The sequence below is a fragment of the Chamaea fasciata genome, unplaced genomic scaffold, assembly GCF_029207755.1.
Source record: "Chamaea fasciata isolate MVZ Bird 193981 ecotype frontalis unplaced genomic scaffold, bChaFas1.0.hap1 SCAF_3, whole genome shotgun sequence".
In the NCBI taxonomy this organism is placed as follows: domain Eukaryota; kingdom Metazoa; phylum Chordata; class Aves; order Passeriformes; family Sylviidae; genus Chamaea; species Chamaea fasciata.
In genome coordinates, this window is record NW_027094088.1 from 22,250,181 (window position 1) to 22,275,779 (window position 25,599).

The following is a 25,599-nucleotide window of genomic DNA, read 5'->3' on the forward strand; positions in this document are numbered from 1 at the left end:
TTCGTGACTTAAAATACCCAGACATTTTTAGCCTAAGAATGGAGAGAATAAATAGGAAATGTTCAGATTACATGTTTTCCCTATGCTATAAATACGGTACGGGGGAATATTCAGGACTGGCAGAAAAATAAACTTGATGTTTATCACTCTATATAGAATTAAGAAAATTAGAAACTTTTTACAGTTCAGATGCACATATCAAATCCCTTGCGCAGTGCTGACAAGTGAGGATCTGAAGGACTTAAAGCCTGGATGTTTGATCCTGCAGCATCCACGCTTCCTGACTATAGTGCTGTAATTCGAATGTATAATAGGATTGTTATTGTCAAAAGACTTCAAATCTTGGTTATTAGCTTACTAGGTGCGGGCCTTAGGCAGAGGGAAATGACCTACTCAGCAGCGACTCCCTCACAGTGTTGCATCTCAGTGCAAAAAATTGTTGCACATGCTTTTTCTTGATGATGAAACATTGACAATTACTTCCACGCTGGGGAAAAAGAAAAAAGAAAAGAAAAGAAAAGAAAAGAAAAGAAAAGAAAAGAAAAGAAAAGAAAAGAAAAGAAAAGAAAAGAAAAGAAAAGAAAAGAAAAGAAAAGAAAAGAAAAGAAAAGAAAAGAAAAGAAAAGAAAAGAAAAGAGAAAATTTGTGGTCACGTGGCTCATGAATGAGCAGGTGGTTTTGGCTTTTATTTTCCTGCAGTGCCCCATTGCTGCGGGCACAGCGTGCGTGGGTCACCCCAGGAGTCCTGCAGGAGTTCTGTCTGTTGGTCAAGCACGCCTGGTTTTTCCGTGTCTTGAGCAAAAGAAAATAAAAATAAAAATTTAAAAAAAATAAAAATTAAAGGGCAATATCTTGTGCAGCCTGGGGGGAGTCGGCTTTCCAAGTCTGGCTCATGCTTGTGTTAGCAGAGCTTGCGTTAGTCTCATTGCCCATCAGTACCTCTCAGGAGGGAGAGCTATCCCTACAAACCTCCCCCAAAGCCCAATTCACGTGCGCCGAGCAGGCGGACGGCAGCGCCGTGTCCGGACTACTCCTCCCGGCAGCCCCGGCAAGGGGCGGGCCCCGGCCGGGGACGGGAAGGGCCGGGCCGGGCGGCTCGGGGGTCCCGCCGGCGCCTGCGTGGCCCTGCCCGGGCGGGGCGGCTCGGTCCGGTTCGGTTCGGTCCGGCTCGGCTCGGCTCGGCCCGTGGCTGCCCCGCCCCGTGCGGTGCCGGCGGGCGCTGCCCGGCCCCGCGGCGCCGCTCCCGCCGATGCTATGCCAAAGCCAGAGGTGTCCGCATCCTACCAGGAGGTACGGGGGGCCGGGCAGGGCTGGGGGGCTCGCCGGGCGCTGGTGCCCGAGCCGGGGCTCGCCGCTTGGCCAGCGCGGACACCCGGCGCTGTGGCCGTGAGCGCGGCTCGGCGCTGGGTACCCGGGGCGCCGGGCGGCAGCCGCGCTGCCGGAACCCGGGTGGCTCGGGTGCGCGCTGGTCGGGGTTTTGCCTTTGAACGTGGTTAAAATAGTGGGCAGCAGCTGTTTCAGGTGTGTGGGGTGAATGCAGCTGGACTCTGTAGCTGGGGTTTGGTAAACAAGGATGGTCCGTCGGGTGGGAGAAGCGACTTGGGTAGCAGAGCTCCCGCATCCGAAACTGAAGGGCGCTTTATCGCGCTGCCAAAAGCCCGAGGCGGCGCCTGGTTTGCATATCAATACACAGGCTCAGCAACCCTGCTTCCTTGCTCGTTCCTATCTCTCCCAGTAGACACACAAGCAATTTGTGCCAAGTTCGGCTAGTGGTGGAGTTACAGCAGAGCACTTTTGTTTGTATCTTGCAGGCAAAGGGAATGTAGATATTTTCCTTTCTCTGCACGTGACGGGTAGTTTGAGGCTTAGTTTTAATGCATTCTAATTTATTTTGGTACTGTCTGTTTAGTTTCAGCTTCTGGTTTTCTTGCCAGGCTAGAAGGTATTGGAAGGTGATGAATCAGCGGATCAGCAAAGGCCTGTATGAACAAGTTCTCCTTTTATTTAAGGGACTTTTCTCCAGTAGGAAGGTTTTAGCCCATGACTATCAAGATGGGATTGACTTGTGTGCTTGTACCTAGGGGAGGTGCTTGAGACAGTTAATGAAGGTGCATTAATGCCTGAAGTGTGGACATGGATGATGCATGTTATGTTTCCACCTTAAGTATCAGCCACCACTGACACTGTTCCATATCTCTGTATGTAAGTGCAGCACCTGTGTGTCATTCCTTCTCTGGCACCTCCAGCAGTCTTTGTTGCTTCTGCCCTGGCAGGGATGCTCAAATGGCTGGAACTGCCTTTTCTGGGCTTCTCTTTTTCTAGTGCTTTTCTGTGTGCAGGACTGTAAAAGAACTGTGGTTCCTGCGGTTGTTTCTCCCTCGGCGGTATGTGCTGACCCCAGAGGAATGCTGAGGTCTGTTTCATGCCCTTCCTGCCCTTGACATCCTGTCCTGTCTCTGCATCCTGCTGCAAGCTTAACCACCCTGCAATCTGTGTTCCTTCTGCTTGGCACCATGCTTCACCCCTTTATCAAAAATACCTCACGGGAAGGGCTGGCCTCACCCAGGTGAGGGTGAACCTGGTTGGGATGCTTCAGGTTCACTGTTGGCAGAATCCTCGAATCCAAGAGGAGTGACAAGTGTGAACTGGAATCAGCAGTCCTGCAGTAATGCTGTGCTGGCTTCCCAGGCACGGGGAAACTGTAGCTCTGTGTGTGTGTGAGGTGTTGGGTTTGTAGGTCTTGCCTTGCAGAGTCAGGGTGCTGTGTGCTGCTCAGAACGCAGTGGCTGAGCCATGCACAGTGCTGGGAACTTGGTGACCTCTTCTGAGTTCACCTGTTCAGGATCTGCAGTAAAATATAGTTGTTTTTAGGGAGCAGGTCTTACACATCAGTTCAACCTGCTTACTGCATCTGAAGCAATGTTAGTAGTCCCGCTCTTGCCTGGCTGTCCTTCTCTGGCTTTCTGTGTGAAATGCTTGTGAAACATTGTGAACACAGATAAGAAAACATAATCGTATATTGTTTGGGATTTTTTAGTCTATTTCTAAGGAGAGCTGAAAGGCTGTGTTTTCTGAGCTTATCACAGAATCATTTAGATTGGGAGTTACCTCTAAGGTATTTTTTCTTCCACTTGAAAGGGAATTGCTGTAGGTCCTCTGGAGAGGATAGGAAATTGCTTGTTTTGTTCTTTTTTAAACTTGTGTTGGGATCTCCTTGCCATCAGGAATGGAATTCACTTAGCCTCCCACTAACCTCAGTCAATGAGGTGGCTGTACCTGAGGAATCAGGGAGGTGTGGGGGTCAGCTGAGGAACTGCAGTGACTTTGAAACTTACATTGCATTTGTTGAATCAGCCCTGGTATCAGCAATTTGCATGCGTATAATTGGAACTGGTTTCTTAGCTGATTTAGTGTAACTAATACAAGAGGTTCAGTGAGTACTTTTCTTGGGTCAGAGTAGCTTATTTTGGGTCAGATAAGCAAACAGAACCATGTTTCTACAAAAAGGAGCAGAGTTTTAATTTTCCCTTATTTTATGGTGATAATTGAAAAAGGTATCTTCAGTTAGACTCTGGTAGGAGTCTTGCACATGAGCTGAGTTTCTGGCCTACAAGTTACCTGTTCACTTCTTGCCTCATGCTATGGGAAATCATGCTTTATTTATGTATTAAGCATTTAAAAGCTGGGTTATTGCTTTCATCTTGCTTTGCGTGGTGGAAATGAATACAGAAATATAGCAGGAGGTGATGGAGATTTACGTCAGACTTTGAAGATGTAAAATGAGTGGACTCTTTCCTAATAGGTGCTAATGATGATCTGGTAATGGCATAATGATGATTTCAGTACTGAATTAAAGTTGGGTGAAATAAAAGCACTCCCTTATGGATACATGCGCGTTACTGTTGGGTAAGTTAGGGCTGTAGAGTTTAATAGCATTCAGTGCAGCTGCGCTGAATTACCTGTGCCCCCATTTTCCTTGAAACAGGAACAAAGCTAATGTGACGTGCTGCAAGCTCATGCCTTGGTTTGCGTTGTTGTAGTCTCTGTGTCGGTTCCCATCATGAAAGAAGACTTGGAAAACATACAAGAGATACTTTATATTTATAATGTACAAAATCTGTAGTGCTTCACAATGTCATGTGATGCGTATCTGATGTGACAAGCTTCTGACTCTGACAGAAGTGACCTGGCAGTTTGAGCCCAGGGCTCTGAATAGCAAAACAAGAAAACATCAGGTCTCTGTTGGTGTTTCAGAAACACTGAAGACTAATTAGTTGCATAACCACTAATATATAATAATCTGCACAGGGAGATCAAATAAGGACCAAAAATATAGAGATGCCTGACTATTGTCTCATAATGACCCAGCCACCTGTGTGGCTGAGACTGTATTTCAGTGCATTGCCTTAACACCTGTCAGAATGCATCTCGTGCTTTTTGTATCTCTTTATTAAGAAGCGCTAATGCTCTGTTTGCTGGTATGTGCTGTGGTTTCCTTATGCCTAAAAATATATTCTTCAGTGACAGAATGAAGTTCCTGCTTGTCAGAGGACACTGTCCTAATTGCGAGGTTTAAAGTGTGTTGGAGCTGCTGGGGAAATAATTACTTTGAACTTGAATGGAAAGGTGATGCTATTGTTGAAGCAGCAGAGTAGAAGTAGGTTAAACTTGTAGCATGCAAGTCACTTAATTTTTGGCTCTAAGTCTATGGAAACGTGGCTTTTGTCTTGTGAACAAGTGGAACAGATGTTGGGTGCTCTTGGACTGGGGGCATCTTTTTGTGTGTTTGGTTAGTTGGAGCCTCTTTTATTTGTACCATAGAAATTCCAACAATTACAAGTTGAGAGCATGTTTGGAAATTGAACCACTGTTTTAACTACACAGCTGAGTGAAGATGTGGAGCGAGCGTCTGAAAACCCAACGGAGGAGAGAGAAGGAGGGATGGAAGTTCATGAAGATTCCAGCTCTGTTATTTTACCAGGTGAGAACTATTGACCCAGAAATTATTGATTTTTAGGGCCTGTTAGCTGCTGCTGTGTGTGGCTTTGGTGTTTTGGTTTTGTTATTTTATTGCACTTCTGAAAGTAAACAAACCACTAATTTCACTACTTATTTCACTTACTTCACTAATTTCGCTTACTTATTGCTTACTTATCCCTTACCAGTACTGGTGGAAAGCCAAGGAGGTTTTCCAAGGACGGGTAGCAGAATATTTCTTTGTCAGGAACTGTGCTCAATCAAAACAGGTTCAGCACATCTGACTCTGAGCTTAGTATGTCATCTTCTTTTATGTTGTGTCTCACCTGAGTGGCAGTGGGTTGCAGGCAGAGTCTGTGCCAGGTTTACATGAGCAAGATGCAATATTGAATAGATGCTTTTAAATAGATTCTTAGATGGTTCAGGCTGCTTTTGGAGGGCATGGAGCAGTGTTAAATGGGCTTATTGCAGCTCAGGTGTGGGTACTGAGGTTAGCCAGCCTGAAAGGAGTATGGCCTAAATGCCTTGCAGCTGTTCAAGACATACTTGTTTCAGCAGTGCAGTTTTATGCATGTTAATGTCCTAATTGCCTTGGCTGCCTTCTCCTGGCATGTAACTTGTCCATGGACATTTGTAAGTGGTTATGTGTGCAATAGGGTTCACTAAAAGGGTCATGTTTGCTGTGGGAAGGCACAAACACCAAACCATAGAGTTGGAGAGCAGCGTGTGGCATGGCCTGGAGGGCCTGGCTCATTAAATGACAGCGCACAGAGCAGTCAGCAGGAAGCCTGGCTGCTTATCTCCTTTCTACACAGAGTTTCAACGTAAAATTTTGTGTTCAGCTGTATATCACTCATGACAAAACATGATCTGTAAGTCAAAAGTACAGGAACCTCTTTTTGTATTGCCAAAAGATATGGCAGATGCAAGGAGTATGGGTAAAATATGGGTAAAGTAGTGTCTGTGTGTGAAACTACTGTGAAGATCTAAAGAGAGCAAGATTTGAAGGAAAGGAGACTCTGGGGGAGTTGGGTCAGTCTCTTTCTAACTGTAATTGGAAGAATCCTATGAAAATTTTTAACATGCACAAGGAATTATGAACTAGAGGGTGACAAATATCTAATGACTTCTACCACGATGGAGATACAATGCATAGAGCTGGGCATGAGCATTAGAATGTTAAATCACTCCACTGATGTCTGTGCTGAGTGTGTGTAAGAATCACTTCAGACTGGAAATGGGGGGAAAGGAGTTGTTTTTTTTTCCAGAAGCAAAGATTGACCATGGACAGACTTTCTTGTGAACTTTAAACTTTGTTTCTCAGTTGTTCTTGAAGATAAACCTTGTTTCCTGCCTGCAGTGGCCTTAAGCAGAGTGCCAAATTCTGACATGTGAAAGGGAGGCACAATCTTAGGTTGATTACACCTCTTACTTGAGAAGGAAGCATCTGCCTGGCTGATCATCAAAACCAGAATTAGCTGTGGTTTTTTAAATCCAGCTGAGTTTGAGGATTACTTTCCTCTCACATGATTGATCTTTAAATGAAAATTCAGCAAAAATATCTGTGTTTTAAAGTTCCAATCCATATTCTGTTTGGTTCCAGATGGCGAACTGGGTACCACTACCCCTTCTTTGCGTTTCAGCAAGACCTGCCTGAAGAATGTTTTTTCAGTAATTCTCCTGTTTATTTATCTGCTGCTCATGGCTGTAGCTGTGTTCCTTGTCTACCAAACCATCAGTGACTTCAGGGAGAAGCTCAAGCACCCAGTGATGTCTGTCACTTACAAGGAAGTGTCCTTGTACGACGCACCTGGTAAGAGCAGTAACAAGCAAAATGGGTCAAGTTCTTGTTTGTATTTTTCTTGGATTGTTTTACTTTTTTGGTGTTCATTCTCCAGAGCCCTGAGTGCATATGATCCCTCAAGTCAGCTCTTTCATTTCCTCACTTTTTAGTCTGAAGTTGTGTTGACTTTGCACAGAAATGTTAATGTTGTGTGGGAGACTTTGGGGAGCTTTTGTGCCAATAACATGAATGGCAGAAGCTGTGGAGAATTAGGCAACATTTCATAGATAAGAAGTGTTTTCAGACTCCAGAATGAGTCCTCTTTTAGGGGAGAAAGATAATTCCTTTTGGAAACATTCCCCAAGCTGTGTCATTTAAACAGAGTAACACACAGGATGTGTATCAGGAGCTCAGTGCTGCACTGGGCAATGAGATGCCATTCACAGTGGAGGAGGTGAATTTCTCAAACCAACCACAAAATAACCACAATGCCACTTTCTACTTCCACCCTGCCTTGTTTACAACATGGTATTACGTCAGTAGGCAATGAAAATGTGATGTGACTGCAGGGAACAATGTTGGCATAAAAATGCAGCATGGCAGCAGAAACTCTTGCAGTTTGCAGGGGGAATTGCTCCACAGGAGCATTTTTGAATAGTGAGTTCTGTTGTTATTATTCTTTTTAATTGTCCAGTAGCTGTTCATAAGTAGAGCCATGGTAGCAAATGCAGCTCAGTCAGTCATCAGTGAGTTTCCAGTTCAACAATAACCCTTCTGTTTGAAGTGTTACCACATTTTCCAAATACCCACGTCAGTAGTTGTGGCTGAAAGGTGTTTTGAGATGTTGCCATATTACTGTAGTTGTTTTTCTCTATGATCAGTTAGGCCCAGCTCTGGAAGTAGTGCCTTATGTTTGAACCATGTGAATGTGACTGTAAGAGCAAGCAAACTCAAGCTTTTCCCCCGATGTGAGCTTTTTTTCCCCTTCCCATGTGAGCATTTCACATAGCAACAGGAAGAAAATAAGCAGATTTTAAGTAAGCAGAGCAACATACATTTAAATCCAAAAGTACTGTTGGAGATCCCTGCAGAACAGAGAACCTAAATCAATGTAGTCCTTTATTTTATTGTTCTATTGCAGATGGCAAGCCAAAAGCATAGAGCTCTGAAGGAGGGAATAAAGCATTTGATATATGCTGAGTGCTTTGGTACCTCACATTTTGGTGGGCAGGTCATCTGAGTTGTGAGGTTATTATGTCTAATCAATCATACACTTTTTTTTTTTTCAAAGTTGGACTAGATTATCTTCCAGCAAGCTTGCTTCCAGTAATAAATATGCATAGGTGGTATAAAAGGACTTTGAGGTTTGGCTCCTGTGTTTTGCTAGCCTTAGAAAATTGAGGTGGCTGAGATTGTTGGAATGTGCTGTTGGGCTGGAACAGGAGGTTTAGGGCCTCTGTGGGTTTCCATCCAGGTGGAGCAGTTGCCTGCCCTACCCAGTGATGTAATTAATAAGGGATGGTAGTGTGTTTGATGGCTTTGATTTTTATCGTGAGGTCACATTCAGTTAACAGAAGTTGCTATATCCTGAACAGCATCTTTTCACTTCTGTTAGCTCAGCCAGTGATCTTTGATCTGTCATGTATGGTATGTACATTATTTCCAATTAACACTTGATGTGTTAAATGCTAATATCTGAAAACTAAATCACTATATGTCCCATTTGATGCCCCTTTACATATTTTAGAGATTCATCTGTGGTTGAGAGGGACTGATGGATTAGCTGCTGGCTTGTGGGAAGACCAGGGAAACTTGGTACTTCTATGAACCTTGAATTGTTGTAACAGAAAATAAACCCTGATTTTTTTCAATGCATCATGGGGGTTCTGTCCCAATGCAGTTGGTGCTTTTGTCCTGCTCCAGAAAAATGTGGAATTGCATGGTTTAATTTGATTGTTTTGTGGCATCTTAGAGATAGCCCAGTATCCTTGTGGGATTAAATTCCATAAGGAAAATCCATGTCCTCAGGAAGGAAATCAGTGCTGTCCGATGTTTTTTCTCCCCAAACAGGTATTGCCTTTTACCCAGGCAAGGCTCGGCTGCTTAGCTGCAAACATCATTACTACGATCACATTCCACCTCTGATAAATCCAGGTCAGCCAGGAGACATTGAATGCACCACTCAGAGGATCAACTACACAGATCCTTTTACTAATCAAACTATGGTAATAACAATATAATAGAACAAAGCTTATTCAGTGTGGGTTTTCTGCTTATAATCTTGTTGGAAAGATTATATGTGTTACATGCTGTAAAAAAATCCTTGCTTCTGGTTTGAATTCTTTGTAAGCCATCTGTCATTTTGTTTTCAGAAATGTAAAAGACCCTAGTCAGTGTATGTATGTGTTATGGAAGATCAGCTGTCCTGTGGGTGTGTGCAGCACAAAACCCTTAATGAGATAAAATAAGTCATTTTTCACAGTGAAACTCTCACTTTATTCTTCTCCTAAATGAACTGGGAAGTGCTTTCCTTGATATTGTAAATCTAGCTTGGTTTGAAAGCAGTATCAATGTCCATTAAAGGAGGATAGCTAATCTCTTTTTTTTTATGTTTGCTAGGAATTCATACATGAATTCCTGCTGGGAATTACATACCATATTTGTCACACTTAGAAGAATCTTAAATGGGCATCAAGTGATTCATTACACTGAAATGCTTTGAGCCAGCAAGATGGGTACATTGAGGGATAGCCTGCCCATAAATTGCCCTTAGAAGTGCAGAGCAGCTTGCTTCTCTAGAAACAAATATCCAAAACCCAGAAATGACCATGTTTAATACTTAAATATTAATATTTAAACACTGAATCTAATGTAAAGACCTCTTTCTTAAACTAAAAGGGGGGACTCAACTGGCATTCTTGTTAGGTATTTTAAGAGATGTGTACTTACTAGCAGCCAAGAAACTCTGTGTGTGTGTTAGATTTCTATAGAGTATTAGTGCCAGATGGCAAATTAATGAACAGGAAATGAGGATTCCTTTTCTCCTCTCACCATCTCTGTTTGCTTACAGAAGTATGCTTTGGTTGTTCAAGGCCCTCGTGATGTGAAGAAAAGGGAGCTGGTGTTTTTGCAGTTCCATTTGAATGAAACAGACCAAGATTTTAGTGCCATTGACTACCTGCTGTTTTCTTCTTTCCAAGAGTTCGTCAGCAGGTATGTGAAGGGGGGAATGAGCCTGTGGCTGCATTGAACTTGCTGTCACAATACTTGTGAAAGCAGGGCTTTTTCAGTAAAAATCAGGCAAGCTTTTATGATTTTTTAAAATATTTGGACTATGTCGGTGCTCTTTGATGTCTTTGTTTACTAATCTGACCTTTAAAAAATGTATTGAGGGCTTTTTCAGCGACAAAAACTGTTCTTCTTTAAGCTGTGCTTAAACCATTTGTTGCTGCCCTCTCTAAAAGCTTGGAGTTTGTGTTGGCTTCCTGCTGTCTGCTGCTGTGGGTGATCAGGAAGTGTGCTGTCCTGGGTAGTGTGTCAGGAAGTGCACTGAGAACACAAATATTTCTGCACCATTTGGGGGTTTTTAAAACAATTACTGTAAAGGTCAGATCCCTAGATTGCTATGTTGTGACTTCATTGAAAGATTAACTCTGGTTCTTTCTGGCTCTATTTAAGACTCTGCAGAATGATGTAAATTCATATATGGGATTTTCAAAATTGCTTTGTATTGGTTCGACATTGGTATCATTGGAATATCTAATCAACCTTCTGATTTTAACAAGGGTGGAATTAATCCTGTTTTCAACTTTCTTGAAAGACCTGCTCTTTTTTCCACCTTTTGAGAATAAATTTCATACTTAGCGGTTTAATTTTTGCTTTAATTTAAATTCAGGTTCGGTTCTTCTCTCTGAGATCCAGATAAAAGTTAGTCAAGAAATATCAGTCATAGTGATACCTGCTAGAAACCTTTAATTTGATAATAGCTGCTCGGTGAAAAAGGGACAGGGGATAGAGGACCTATGCAGAACAAAATTAGATGAGGGAGGGAAGAGAACAGATTTTATTGTAGCAAGGCCTTCTCAGAGGCTTGGGCATGGTCATAATGATGCTGTTCAAATGGATCAGAGACTGGAAGTGTTCTGACGTGATACGTCTGGGTGGCCAAAGACCAGTTAGCTGGATTTGCCTTTTACAATGCATTTCCACTTCAGTGAACACATCCCAAGTCTTTAACTTTTTTCTGTAACTTTACTGAAACACCTCATAAAATGCTAATGTTCTGGGTATTTTAGACGTTGATATTTTAGGGTGAGAGAATACCAGTTAAGAGTAGTGGTGTAGAAGGTGCTGCTTGTTCCTTATGTTGGTTTTTTTTCTGGTTTTATGGCTTGTGCTTTGGTTGGAAACACTTACAGTGGGACCAATTGCAGCCAGGTGCTCAGGTCTTTCTGTGCTGCCAGACACAAGCACTGCCTGAGATCACCCCTGGTGCTGCACCTGGCTCAGGGCAGGATGAACAGCTCAGTCTGTGCATCCTCAGCCCTTGGAAGCCACGTGGGAAATGGGGATGCTTGTTTGGGGATGCATCCTTTGTGCTTGCTTGAGGTAGTAGGAATGGGAGTTAAAACTGGTTCTGAACTAACCCAGGTGGATGGTAACATGGGCAAGGGGATGGAGGTCTCAGTGGTAAATGGTCTGCATTTCTAGATGGAATACAGGAAAAGAACCATCTGTGGGGAAGAGGCCAGTGGTGTCTTTTTTGCAGCATCCTCCAAGAGTCGATACAAATGGTGTGGCTTGTCTTGCTCAGTACTGTGTTTGCTGTCCTGGCATGAACTGGCTGGGCTCAGGGCAGGTTGGGAGTTTACATTTCTCCTGACTATGAAAAGTGCATGTGAAACTGCACTGTGTGTGTGGAGAGCACTCATTCTGTCCAGCTTCCAGCAGAAGAGAAAATAGAAATGATTTCTTGTTCATCAGCAGATGCTAAATTTAGCTGATGGGAAGTCTGGATTAAGATATCTGTAGAAACTGCTGTGTGTCCTTCCACAGCCTCTAAAAACTTCAGTTACTGGCCTCTGTTAACTACTTTTCCTGACAAAATGTCTCACTGGTTATGAGACCCCAGAATAAAAATGTGCCAAGCAGTTCATGTGCAGTGTTATCAGAGGTGCCACAAGCAATTAAAAAAAGGCATCTAGAGACTTGTACCTTTAGGAGATTTTCTGTGGTGTAGTAAGTGCTGAGGACTCGAGCAAGGTCCAGTTGTTTCTGTCAAGGGCTTTATTCTGTGCAGCTCTTCTGTTAAAATTGGATCAGACTCCATGAAACTGGCACTGCTCACTGGTTTTGTTCTGGTCCTCACAGAACACTGCTGCACTGTGTGCTGTTATTGGCCTCTGAGCTGGAGGGAGATGCTGCTGGCTTCTTTTTCTTGGTTTTTTTGTTTGTTTTTTTTTTTTTTTTTAAGATAGTGGCAGCTGCTGTCTGTACCATATTAATTGGAGGGAGGGAAATAATGAAACCCTTGCAAATTACCCAAAATGTGTGGCTAAAAATACAAGTTCCTCTCCTGAACTGTCATTAGGATAATACATGGGGTTTAGAAGAAAATCCTTTGAGAATACTCCTGACAGAACTATTGTTAGTGTAGCATGTCAAATAACTTATGGTCCTGTGAAAGGATGGTTTCTATTGTGGACAGATCAGAGATTATTTAAGGGTCTAAACAGAGCTCCATGTTCACGTCTCTGATCTGGATTGCTGCATGCAGAGAAATACAACATACAAGGATTGAGACTTCTGGTACCGCACCAACCTTTGTTTGAGGCTGTTTGAGGGTTTCCTGCTCTAGGGAAACACAAAAGCAATAAACACAGGCTGGGTTTGAACCATCCGTGGGTTTGGTTCTTGCTGTTGCATTGGAATCTGCTGGTGGGATGTCCTAAACTTCTCTGGCTCTCGTGGGGTGGTCCACAGACGCTGGTGTTAGAAGGATCCACTGCAGCACTACAGCCCAGTCCAGAAATGAGTTAGTGATTCCCACAGATCAAAAAAAAAAAAAGAGAAAGAAAAAAAGGAAAAAAAACCCAAACCAAACAGCAACAAAAAAAAGAGGTGTAGCCTGTGTGGGTTGTCTGTCTTTGGTGTGAAGAGGGAATGAAAAGAAACTGCCTGGAGAACTGTATTTTCAGCTTAAAATCCCTTTCCTGTCTTGTGTTCACTTGGTTGTGTGTGGTTTTAAAGCTGTGTTATTTGCCCTCTGCAATAATTTGTGCAAAGCTTGTGCCTCTCTGCTGTGCTCCTCCTGTCCACCCCTTTTTCCCCCTCACTTTGTGGCAGTGGTCTGGATTATGGAGATGCCTCTCAGATCACTTCTCCTAAGATATTATTAATCCTTCTTTTTCAAGCCTGCAATTACTGTTGAAGGCAAAGCATACTGCTGCTGTCTGCCTACCATGGCAGTTGTGGCTGGAACATTCAGCAGCTCTGTGTCATAACTTCCTGCCTCACTTTTCCATGTTGGCTTGGAAAGCTTTTCTAGGATGCTGTATTTAGCCAGCCATTAGGCATATGACTGGCTGGCAGAGTGCTAATTATGTGTGTTCCTCTTGAGTGGCAAAGCACTCCGGTGCTCCCCTGTGCTGTGCCCTCAGCTGCTGCCCTGCCCACATCCCAAGGTGGGGAGCAGTTGTTGGATTAGGTGTTCCTGTGTTTGATTAACTAATGCTCTGGTGAGGAGCAGGCAGGCTGTGGCCTTTGTCCTCAGGCTCTGCCCACGTCTTTCCTGTGGGAGGTAGAGAGATGCCATCCTTTTGGGGTCACTAAACAAGCCCCTCATGTCAAAATAAAGATATTCCTAACTTCCTGGAACACTCTGGGAACAGCATCTGTCTTGATGGGTGGCAGAGTTTTTCTTTCTAGAAGCCCTTCTCGTTTCTGTGCCGTGTGCACCGTGGAATTCTGTGTTTGAGTCCATTGCCTGAAGCCCTGACCTGAGAGAACGGCTTTGCTGGGTTTTGCCTTCCCATGGACATGTGTATATTCATCTGTTAGGCCTGAGCAGGTGGTGGCGGTACAGAGTAGCCATCAATGTGATATTTATATCTGTGCAGCCCTTTTGGTCCTTGTAGACAAGGCACCTTGGTTTGTAGAAAGAAAAGAAGCCCTGAGTTTGAAAACTAAGAAAAAAAGACAGGAAAACTGCAAGTCCAGTCAGTGCTGGACAAGTAATCCTGATTGGCCTGTTCTGGGACAAGAGCTTGCTTCTTCACCTCTGGTTTTCTTCTTTAATTTTTTTCATCTTTCTCCTGAAAGACCAAACACCTTCATCTCCTAAAAGACCCAGTCAGGCACACCCTCTGATTTAAAAACAAAGAGCACTCTTTCCCTTCTCCTGGGCAGATGGATTTAGTCTGGATCAAAACCCTCTCCCTGCTTTTAAGGACCAACAAACCCTGGCGTATCTCTGCAACCTGAAATCTATCTTAGTAATAATAGCCTTTAATGATTCATGACTTCTCACAGTGGTTTATCCCTTCTTCTCAAGTGAAACCTTATTGGAAAAGCAGCTGCAGGGCTGGGCTTATTTCATAGGGGTGACATGAAAATCATGGTACTGAGGAGCTCCAAATAAATAGCATGGTCAATTCACTATGTCCTGTGCAGCTGGTAGATAAGAGATGGAGACCAGATATGCCTTAAAGCTACCTCTTTACTACTTGCAGCATGAGGAATGTTGGAAGCCTTAAAGATTTACAGTCAGAGTATTAAAAAACAGAACCCCAACCAAAACACACAAAACAATCCTGATGTTCTGGCGGCTGCGAATATCTGTGATTGCATATTGGGAAAACAGCCCTGTTATTGCAGGTGGGAACCTTACACCAAAGCTACAGTGTTTCTAAAATTACAGGAATATCCTGAATGTAAATTTCGAGGCATTTTAAGCATGTCTGCATTGCAAGTGGTTTATTTGGCAACCAGAAATGAGGTGAAGCACCCTGTCCTTCCTCTAGGCTCTTCTTGCTGCCTCTTGCTTCTTCACGTGGTAATGAGTTGTTTCCTGAGGTCCTGGCTCTGCTGCTTTCTGTCCCAGAGGTGACAGATGAGCAGAGCTAAACGCCCTGTGTGTGCCAGAACAATCCCTACATGCAGGCAGAACTCCAGGGATGTAGGGCACCAGGTAAGTCCTCTGCACTTAAGGATGCACCAGTGAAGTGCTACCATTAATGAAAACTTCACTACTTGCAGTGTTTCAGATATGTTGAATTTAGCAGGTGGAGAATGAAAGGAATTGTGGACGTAGTTTGAAGTGCCTGTAGGTCGGACCTTCTCCTGCCTACAGTGCTCTTGGTTTGGTCAATAAAGTGATGCTCTTTTTCCTTTAGTCCAGAAAAAGCAAAATTCATGAAGGACTGTGAAAGTTCATACTCCAGCTGGAAGTTTTCTGCAGGTTTCCGAACTTGGGTCAAGATGTCCTTGGTTAAAACAAAAGAAGAAGATGGTAGTGAGACTGTTGAATTCAAACAAGAGGTAAAAAAAAAAAAAAAAAAAAGGTACTCATAAGGTTTTGGGAGTTTGGGTTTTGTTTCATTGCATCCATGATGCCACTTTGCACTCACTGAGCAGTTTTGGCTCTAGTTGCTCACACTATTTCTCAGCAAGGAGGGATTCTGTAGAAGTGTAAATGCCTTGATGTGCTCAGCTGTTGGTATGGCCTCGTGACACAGCTCAGGGAAAACATCTAACAGGGAGGCCAGAAATCCAGGCCGTGAATGGGTTATGACACCTGTAGTCTGAGGCAAGGGTCCCAAGAGACTGACACAGAAAAATTAACAGTTACCTACAGTTCTAGGTGGAGAACAGTTGACAAAGGAATTGTCTAAATAACAGCTACTGTTGGAAAGAGGGATTGTTTAGGTTGCCACTGATGTTAGGATGAAGAAGTAAATGTAAGCCTTGTATTCTTTGTATCCTTCTCATGTCTGCTTTTTGTTTGGGTTTGGAATTTTTAGCTGTTGAGTGTCCTTAGAAACATGGAGTAACTTCACTTTTTGCATCATTTACAACTAGAGAATATGCAGATGGAAGATGTAAACTTATCTAGAGAGGAAATGAGCCTGACTTTTCATTCCTGTTCTGTTCATATTTATGCACAGGGAAATAATTGTGTTTTGAGTTTGTTTTGCTTCCAGTATTGTTGGAAAGGAAGTGTCTCATCAGTGGTGAGAAATGAGGATTTTAAGAGCTGTCCTTTTCAGAGGATGTCTCTTTCAGAGGCTATACTTTCTCTTGGTACTCTTGGGAAGTTCTGGAGGGAGCAAAACAAAGCAGAACCTTCAGTTCTATCTTTAGTTCTCACAGTTAGGTGTTATGTGGAAAAGTCTTAAGGGAAGGGCAGGTTTGTGACTGTGGGGTGGTACACTCCTACTCCACTAGAGAAGGACAGGAGGCGAATCCCAAAGTAATGCCTTGATTTGGAGGAGAGGAAAGAATGCATCAGTCTGCTGCTGCCATGTAAGCACTGACAGCAGCTGTCTGTCCTTCAGAACCTACAGCTCTGTATCATTTGCCATTTGGTGCTTTTTTTGGTGCCATTTGCTTACCAAGTATAGGATTTTTGAAAGTCCTCCTTGTGTGCCCAAGTCTAACGTGTTTCAAAGTGGAAACAAAAGGCTGGCTTAAATTCAGGGGAAAAAAGAGCTTTTTGTGACCATAAACATCTATGTAGTTCAGCATTATGGACTGATCATCTGAGTAAGTGAACACTGTTGCTGGTATGGGTTTTCTGTTTGTTTTGTGGGTTTGTTTGTTTGTTTTTAATAAACCCTAGGAACCAGGAATGAGATACCTATCAATAATACAGCAGAAATTGAAGCAGCTCAGAGATAAATTGCACTTGCTTTGTTTGACAGTACAACATCTGCTCAAATTGCACCAAGTCCATTAGCCTTTCAAATCCAAACCTGGGAGCTGGCTTACTGGAAAGATGGATACAAATACTGGGTCAAACAGAACAGTGACTCACTCTGCTAACTAGCCCAGCAGTCATTCATTTGTATTTTCTTCCTTTCCCATTGCCTTGTGTACTGTTTGTTTCCTGGTGTGCAGTTTTCTTGGATCAGTGTGGGTGGGGTGCTGGTACCCTGCAGTAAGGAAATGAGCTGCAGAAGTGTGGAGCAAGTCTGCAGCAAAGGTGTTTGACCAGACACCAGGAGGTGGGGGAGCTCCATGGGCTCTGAGTGGCCATGAACAGTGTTCTAGCTCCTGCTTCTACTTGCCTGCAGCCTAAAATCTGATCAGGGCTGGGACTGTGGAGAAGAGTGAGAGAAGCCCGAGGGATTTGTAAAGAAACTGCACCATGGTAGGATGGAGGCTTTTGTCGCAGGTCATCCCTCATACAATGGGAAGGCTTGTAAGGAGATGAAGAGTGGTCTGCTTAGAGACTTCCAACTCAGCTGTCCTCTGCCTGGAAAACTGGGCTCACAAAACATGGAAAAGGCATGTTCTTCCATCATCTGTCTCATCTTCGTGTCACTACCCTGATACAAAGTCAGAGTGCTGCTGGATTCATTGCTTCCAGTACAGAATTACACAGGACGAGCAGCAGTACTCCCCTCTGCACCAAGATGTGAACATTCCTTTGAGGTTTGGAGGAGGGAGAAGTCCTTTCACCACTGTGCTTTCCTGAGGTCACTGTGTGGCTCTTGGGCAGTTTGTGTTGTCTCCTAGTAGCAGGGGGCAGCTCAAACTGTTGGTTACTGCCTGTGTACAAACCCTGTGTAGTTCCCCCCTTGGCTGGGGGCAGCTGGTACTATACAACTGTTTTCCTGGGGCCTCACATCTTAATATTTTCCTGGTTGTGGTTCTTGAGACTCTGGCTTCGTGTGGCTGTAACATAGTCTGTGTCCTAACCCAGTTCCCTGTTGGAATTGTGTTACAGCTCTCTGCTGGGCAGCATTAGTTTCAAGTGGTGACCTAGTTAATGGGCAGTACTGGGATATATGGATTTGTTTGTTAACACCTGGGTTTCTTTCCTTCTGTTGCTGGAATGTTCTAGTTTACTCTACAACCCATTTTTCAAAAAGAAGGAATCATCCTGCTACCGTTATGTGGTTCTCTGGCAAATAAAACTAATTTAACTTTCATTCATGAAAACTTTCCAAATGTTGTATTACTGCAGGTAAATGAATTTTGGAAATTAATTGTCCCCTCTTGAGAGGCAATGTAGAAATGGTATTGTAGTGTGATACTGAGTGAGAAATAGGAAAATAATATGAAGATGAGACAGAGGGATATTTTGGCAGCCCATTGCTCTAGGTGGAGAAAGGCAAGTCCCTAAATAGTCTGGTATTTTCACCTTCTTACAGGCCTTTTCTGTTGCACAAAGGACTCATTGTACCACTGAAGAAAGTAACCTGCACTTTTCTTTCCCTCTCCTCAGACCAGTGTGGTTAACTACATTGACCAGAGAACTAAACCAAGGAGTGACCAGCTGTTCTTTGTGGTGTTTGAATGGAAAGATCCTTTCATACAGACTGTTCAGGACGTGAGTAACCCATTAGTCCCTTCTTGAATCACTTACTCTGCATGCTCGTGCTTTGTGTGTGCATGCACTTGCCTCTGTTACCTCACTCCAAGAAGAAATGCAGAGAAGAGTGAGGATACTTTTGAAATTTCAGTGTAGGCTCTTCCATATGTCCAGTAATGCATTCTGTGTGGAGGTCAGGACCATCTGATGCTTTTCCTTGGGCTGGTGACTCTCATCATTCTCCTTCCAGCGAGAGGTACATGTAGCTAAGAAAAGCACCTGTCCCCCTGTGTTCTAGCAAAGAGTAGCTTCAGGTCAGGGCTGAACTTACTGCTTAAATAAGTCTGCTTGGGTAATTTGATTTAATGGGTTTTTTTGTATTAATTGACAAGAAACCTAGGCTGAAATAAGAATAATAAAAATAGCCTGGTGTATTTATCCATTACCAGAATAAATTCATTAGAATAAAATGTAGTACCGTATTTACCTGACAACCAAGGTCCAGCAGCAGCAAAATCTACAGCCATTGGTGTTTTCTTGCCCAAAACCAGTGTGAATGCAGACTGTGTGGGACAGGACTTGGTCCAGCAGGACCCAGGCACCTCCTTGGCCTTTCCCATACCTCTCACTCCTCTCTACCTATGTGGAATCAGATGAGGGGACTAATACTTGTCATCTTTTTCAGATTATCACAGCAAATCCCTGGAACATGATTGCTCTTCTTTGTGGTATCTTTCTGGCCCTGTTTAAGGCAGCAGACTTTGCCAAGTTAAGCGTTAAGTGGATGATCAAAATCCGAAGAAGGCATCTGAAGAGGGCTCGTCAAGTAACGAACCACATAAGCTGAGACTAAGACTGCCTTTTAACTGTTCATAGCAGGAGGGATAGAAAATAACTGGAATAAACTGCAATCAGCAATTAAAGCTGAAAACCAGGTATGTTTTCTTCCAGAGAGATGCTGGCTGGAGGAACGGCCTTGGAACTGCAGAAGGAGCTAACTCTAGGACAGGTCTAACAAACTCACACTTTTCTAGCCCAAGTTTAACAAGTTTACCTCAGCATATGGGGGAACCAGGGGGAAAGGAGGGAACTCACTAATGTTCAGAAAGTCATCACTGTAGTAAGTCGTGAAAAAGTGGACAGTGTTTGAATGTTTCTCCAACAGACCCTTTAGTTTCTGCATCAGCTGTGAGCTGCTCTCATAGCACAGTCACTGCCTTGATGGCACTTAGTGGAAGGTAAAGTACTCTGAAAACATCCTGGCCTCTCTTCTCCAAAAGTATGTTTTAAAACAAAATACACTGGAATTCCATTACATGTCATCTTTAAATCAAAGTACAATGACTTTAATATTAAAAAATCCTTCAACAAATGTATTGTGTGCCTTCTTTGAAACTATCTGCTCTCAGGTTCGGAAGGAGCTTTACAGGAGGCAGGAGTGTTATGGCATGAGGATAAGGTGAAAAACACTGATCAGTCCAGCCCAAAGGAAACTCAAGCAACAGGACAACCTGGAAGGCTGAGCTGGTGGCTGATCTCAAAGTCTGTCTCAGGCTATTGTTTATCCCTCTTTCTGGCAGTCATTCCTAAGGAAGTGAAAAATAAGTCTCTCATCAGCAGGGCATGGAACTTTGCTTCTCTGTTCTATGGGGAATGCCTGCTCACCAACTGTGCTGGGGTGCTGGTGTCTTTTTCTTCCTTATAAGTCCCTTGTTAGTTGAGATGCCTGGCTTGGATGTGTAGAATCTACAGGGAGCAGGGCACCACTGTGTGTTTGCTCTAAGACTTTGCTGCAAGGATGCCAACTCATAGTTTGCTTCTTCCTTCCTCTTCCAGCAGAGTACTCAGAGGACTAAGTGTATCAAAAGTACCCCCTCACCTTTCTTCCTTGTTTTTGGCATCTGAGGAAGCCTTTTGGGACAAAATTTCCTACTTTCAGAGGGCTTCCAGAGCAGATTAAGGCACTGCATTGACCAGACACAGCCTTAAACAGGGGAGCAAGAACTCACTCTAATAAGATAAAATAGCAGCACTGACCGTTTGGGGGAAAATGTTTAATCGGGACAAAGATGTTTGTATGGGAGAAAGGTGGTGTCCAGTCCCCACTTTAGCTTTAGTATCTCACAATGATGGTTCCTGAAGAGCTCAGCCTAGTGCACAGCAAGGGAATGAGATTAAACTGGACAAGACCAGCAAAGGCCGAACACTGCAGGGTTGAAGGAAAAAGAGCTACTCCAGCCCTGGGTGATGGGGAACAGGACAGAAACCAGGCAGAGAGTGGGGGGTGGATAAAATCCCCCACACTTAACCCTTCCACATAAAGAAAACCCCCACTCTGTCTATGCTATAACTGAGCTTTCTTGATGCCTCACTGCCAAAGGAACACCCAGCTGTTCCTTGAACAAATTATATTTCAGCAGCTAGCTCTTGGATTTTACAAAAAACAAACAAAATTTAGAAACAATTGGAACTGGTTCTGATGGATCTTAGTGCATTTTTTTTCTTTTTTCTCTTTTTTTTTTGCTAATGAGGTCAGAGAAGGTAAGTTGGAAGACACTGTAGCTGCAGCTGTGGGGTGAGTAGAAAGCATAGTTAAATAAAGGATAAACTCCTTTTTGCAGTCTGTACTTTTCCCCCCCCTCAAACTCCCACAGCAGTGTACTTCAGTCACTACATCTCAGCTGTCAAGATGTTTTGTTTTATAAGGAAATGTTACAAGAGCAAACCAGTGATCCCAGCCAAGAAACCTTTCTTTTACAGACCTATTTATAGGAGCGATACTGACAGCAAGTGTTGCACAATTTAGTAGGGTATCTTACAGCTCCTGTGTTGTTTTTTTTTCTATTACTGAAGCCTGATGTCTTTATTTTTAACTTTAGGAAAACATGTAACAATTACAAATGCCAATGATTTATTCCTTGAACCCCTGCAAGGCATTGGGCTCCCCAACATTTGCGGAAGTTATTTTCCTTTAGGCTCTAGGACAGCTGAACTGAAAGTTTGTCACACACTGGGAACTTTATTCTTCTAAGGGCAAAAAGGCACTAAAAGCACTAAACTGAGGTGAGCTGTGCCTGTGTGACTGTCCTCTCCCTTCAGGCAGTGCTAGTGCCATACCCTCTGTAAAACAACTACTTAGAGACGAAAATGAAGCAACAACTAAGTATAATACAGTTGACTCCAACAGTGTAGCAAGGACTTCCCCACTTTTGCCACTCAGTGAAAAGCCATTCAGTTAAAAAGGTTGTTTGTAAAAGCCCTTCTAATTCTCCTGGTCTTCAGAAACACAAAGATGTGAGGTACAGCACTAAATACAAACATAAAGACTTTATTGAATGCTGCTCAATTCCCCAAAGATCTTTCATTACAAAATTTTTCCACACAACTGCAATTTAAAGAGATTGGAATGGTACTCTGATAAAAGATGTGAAAAAATACTTGATCAAGTAAACAGACAAGACTTCTATTGTCAGCTTTCCACCTTTAAGAAACAGACTGCATTTTCTTTAAAGAAAACAAGGAATAATTAATTTCTTGGCATTCTTCCATCCTTACTGAAAAAAATACACTAATGCCAATTTTGGTCTCATTCATCAGTCCATGAGATGCTAAAACTAATGCAGAAACATCCAAGATGGGTCTCTCTTGGAGACTGCACCATTCTAGAGGGTCCTTGGGCTGATGAGGAGCATCATTGATGGGCTCTCCAGAGGAAGCTCCATCCTCAGCGGTAGCAGGAGGAAATCCCTAACCAGCCCAGGCCCCAAGAGGCAGCAGGAATGGAGCAGAGGCATTAGCCACCCCAACCTGCTGCAGCTGATCCTCTCCCTACCTCACCTCCTTTCTAATGTGAGCATTGTATCAGTCTAAATCTGAATCCAGTCAGGAGTTCAAGGACAGCTCTGTATCCAAGTTCCTTTCAATGCTGTAAGGGGCAATACTGAATATCTCAAGTTACTGGTAACGTACCTTGGTTTTATTTGAGAAAATACAGCACAACTAGAAGCCTTTTCTATCATCTTAACCAAAGTATGCAGCAATGTGAAAAGCACATATAAAACAAGGAAAAAATGTGTACGTAGCAAACTATACCACCTATGTGCAACACAATCAAGAATTCAAGTCATAATTCTCACCACTCCCATAATTATTTCACTCATTAAGGATGATAATTCAGTTCTATGAAACATTGGAAGTGACAGTATATCAATAATTAGACAAATTTACAATATGTTGTGGTAATGACATCACTTAACTGCTGTATTTAAATTCAAATCTTTACATTTGCCAGAGAAAAAAATTGGCTGTTTCCATTATACTGATGAGGTTTCTTTTGCAAATCCTTATATATTTCAAAAGGGTACAAAAAAAGAATGTCTGCCGAGTAGAGGTGGTCATTTCTTTTATTTGGCACTTGTGTTGTGTGCATTGAGCACATTGTGAGTGCTGTTCTGCTTTTCTGCCATTGCCTTCTTAAGCTTTAACTCCTCCAACCTTCTCCACAACTCTTCACGTTCCAATTCTTTCTTTTTCTCTCTGAAGAAAAGAGCGAAAGATCAATCTCAGACGTGTTTTAAGCACAATCTAGAGACACAGTAACTTAACTGTGACTTGCATCTGCTAATTCCTCTTTAAAGTTTTTCTCCAAAGCTATTTTTAGAGGCAATTACAGTCTCCTCAATTAAAAAGAGAGCATAACAAATCAGTAATGGTGAGTGATGAACTGTACCTTTGCTCCAGCAAATGCAGACAATTGCTGTAGGGTGGCTCTGCACAGCAGGCTGCTGTTTTAAGGAGGTTTTTTATCACATGCACGCAAATTAAGGGACTGAGAATCTTTGGTGGGGAAGAACACAGCTACTGCAAGGAGGCGTGGCAGTGGTCTCAGCTGGCCAAGGGTCACCTGTGCCCTGCCTCCCTGACTCCACCAGTGCTGCTCAGTAGGTTAGCAGGGTAAGCAATGTTTTTGCTGAGCTATGAAGAGTCCAGCTCTATTCTCTTCAGACACCTGAGGCAGCACAGCCAGCAGCAGCTGAGACCCATTTCAGCACCCAAGAGGGAGCACATCCCTACCCAGGCAGGATGGGGAGCTGGGGCCCTCCTGTCCCCTGTCTGGGCTCAGCTTCCCCACGGGACACCCAGCACCAAACAGCTCCACTCCAGAGCCCCACAGCCACAACAGCAGAGCAACAGCCAAAATTACAGCTTGGACATATCCGTCAGTGGGAACTTGGAAAAAGGCTCAGTACCTTTGCCTTTCTGCTTTGTACGAGCTTGTGAGTTCATCAAAAAGCTTGCCATTCATTTCCATCAGGGTTTTCAGCACGTTGTACACCAGTGCCACAATGGTTCTGAAACAGAAGGAGCACAGCCATTAGATTTACTCAGTGACAAAATTAACTTCAGAGAACAAGCATGTGATTTCTTTTTTGGATTCTGAGCTTCTTATTCAAGATAATACTGTAAGGTCAGGGAGTTTCTGAAACAAAATCCTTTCCATTTTATTAATTTACAAAGGAAATGATAGTATAGTTAAACCTTTTTTGAAATGGCTATTTCATCTTAAAATCCTGACTTCTGTAATTGCACAGGATATAATTACTCATGCTGTGGCTGTACTTTAAAGCCATTCAATTATGTGAACCTTTAATAAACCACGTTTTAACAACAACTCTGTAATATTTGAGCAATGAAATATGAGAGTCTAGAAAAAGAAAAGTTCTGGCTTGTAGCTTCAAGAAGGCAGCAGACAAACCACAGGCTTAGTGTGGTTTAGCACAGCAAAGCTCTCCTAGCAGTGTTTCTGGGCAGCAGGAGTCCTGCTAGAGAACTAGAATCAAGATTATCAGATAATGGTTTTGGGTACCCCAGTTTCCTTAAACTCACCAGCCTGAGCAACACTGGCTGTGTGTTACATGGCTGCCTGTACTGCTGCACTACCCTTCTTTTTGTGGAAGTATTCAGATTTCAATAAATCATCTTAAACATTATCTCCTTTAAACCCACTCATATTTATGCAAAGAAATAAAAATCCAATAAAATTAAACATTAAAATGCCTGTCATTAAGGTTAATCACTATGCAAAAAGTAGGTAAACTGTCTTCCCTTGTCTTCCCCCTCACTAGCAGTTCCCCACTGACTGCAAAGCTGCAGCCCTGTGACCTTGAAAAAGGAGTCAAAAAACCCCCTAAGGAAATAACCAAAGAACCAGGTTTGCCTTTTCAGTGCACTCTGTCCATCGTGGCACTAGGAAATCTCCCAGCTGTTCATCAGAGCCTTGTGCTCATTCCATTCAAAATGCACACTATCCTTTGCCTGTTTATACACTTATCTTTTTAATTTGATTTTTTTTTGTACCCTGGCTTTCATGTGGTTTGAGGTCAAAAGCTTATTTAAGGTTTTTGTTTTCTGAGAGGAAAAGTTGGATTTTGAGCAAGAAGTTGAGTCCATATCAGACAACCAGATGGATAAAAGCATGTTTTGCTGCCCTCCAAAACAGATTAGAATCAAAGAATTAGACTTCCCCAAAATTCCTTGTCCTCTAGTAGGCAATTATCCTGTATCTTCTTTCATAAAGGCAACTTCTGCCTGCAGATAGGGATAGAGGGACATGCTCCAAATCTGCTGAGGTCCCAAATACATTGATACTCCAAGGACTATTCCCCAAAGCTTATATTCAGTCTCAGCTGCAATGTTTGCAACTAGACACACCAGCTAGATAAATCCAGAATAATTGCAAATCTTCCAAGAGCTTAAAACAGGACATCAGTTTCACTGCAGGGCTGTGGGAGGCTCCTGCTCACCCTGGCTTTTGCCTTATATTCTGCATACGAACTTGCAACTTCATTCAGGGTGCTGGCACCAGCAAGCTTTGCTTTTCAGTATTTCAATACCATTACCGATTCTTCCAAACACAGGAATACCAATATTTAGCTTGTGGCACTAAATATAAAGTGAAGTAGTCACTCATTTCTCAGTCCCACCATCCTTTATAAGGGTTGCTCTTCTCTGATAGGATCTTTTCCACGTCTCATCTCACTGATCAGCAATAAACACTTATGAAGACACAGACAATTGTATTCATCTGAAGTATTAAAGGGCAGCAAAGCATAAATAGAAGCAATCCTTGGAAATTGCTTTGGTCTAAGTAGCATTTATCTGCAGTTTGAACTAACACAAAGGATCAGATGTGATTACAATGTAAAGACCATCATCCAATTTCCTCACACTTTTCCAGTAAATTCCAGGTCTCCATCGTAACAGTGAAAGAACAACACAGCTGAAAGTGACACTCCATTTAACA

At 43.0% G+C, this 25,599-nt stretch overlaps 2 protein-coding genes across 2 annotated transcripts in view; one reads left to right on the forward strand and one right to left on the reverse strand.

The window, feature by feature from the left end:
• The first annotated feature begins 1,066 nt into the window (after positions 1-1,066).
• PACC1 (proton activated chloride channel 1) lies at positions 1,067-19,668 on the forward strand. Its single transcript, XM_066178317.1, has 8 exons — positions 1,067-1,290; positions 4,885-4,981; positions 6,581-6,790; positions 8,831-8,985; positions 9,831-9,973; positions 15,154-15,298; positions 18,210-18,314; positions 18,982-19,668. Exons 1-8 carry the CDS (start codon positions 1,255-1,257, stop codon positions 19,141-19,143), a joined length of 1,053 nt encoding a protein of 350 aa, XP_066034414.1. The 5' UTR covers positions 1,067-1,254; the 3' UTR covers positions 19,144-19,668.
• A 1,936-nt stretch (positions 19,669-21,604) lies between these two features.
• PPP2R5A (protein phosphatase 2 regulatory subunit B'alpha) overlaps positions 21,605-25,599 on the reverse strand; it is a 42,595-nt gene continuing 38,600 nt past the window's right edge. The window contains exons 12-13 of the mRNA XM_066178315.1: positions 23,546-23,647; positions 21,605-22,832 (exon numbers count right to left, since the gene is read on the reverse strand). Of these exons, the coding sequence (XP_066034412.1) occupies positions 22,700-22,832; positions 23,546-23,647 (235 nt within the window). The 3' untranslated portion in view covers positions 21,605-22,699. The remainder of the gene's footprint in view (positions 22,833-23,545; positions 23,648-25,599) is intronic.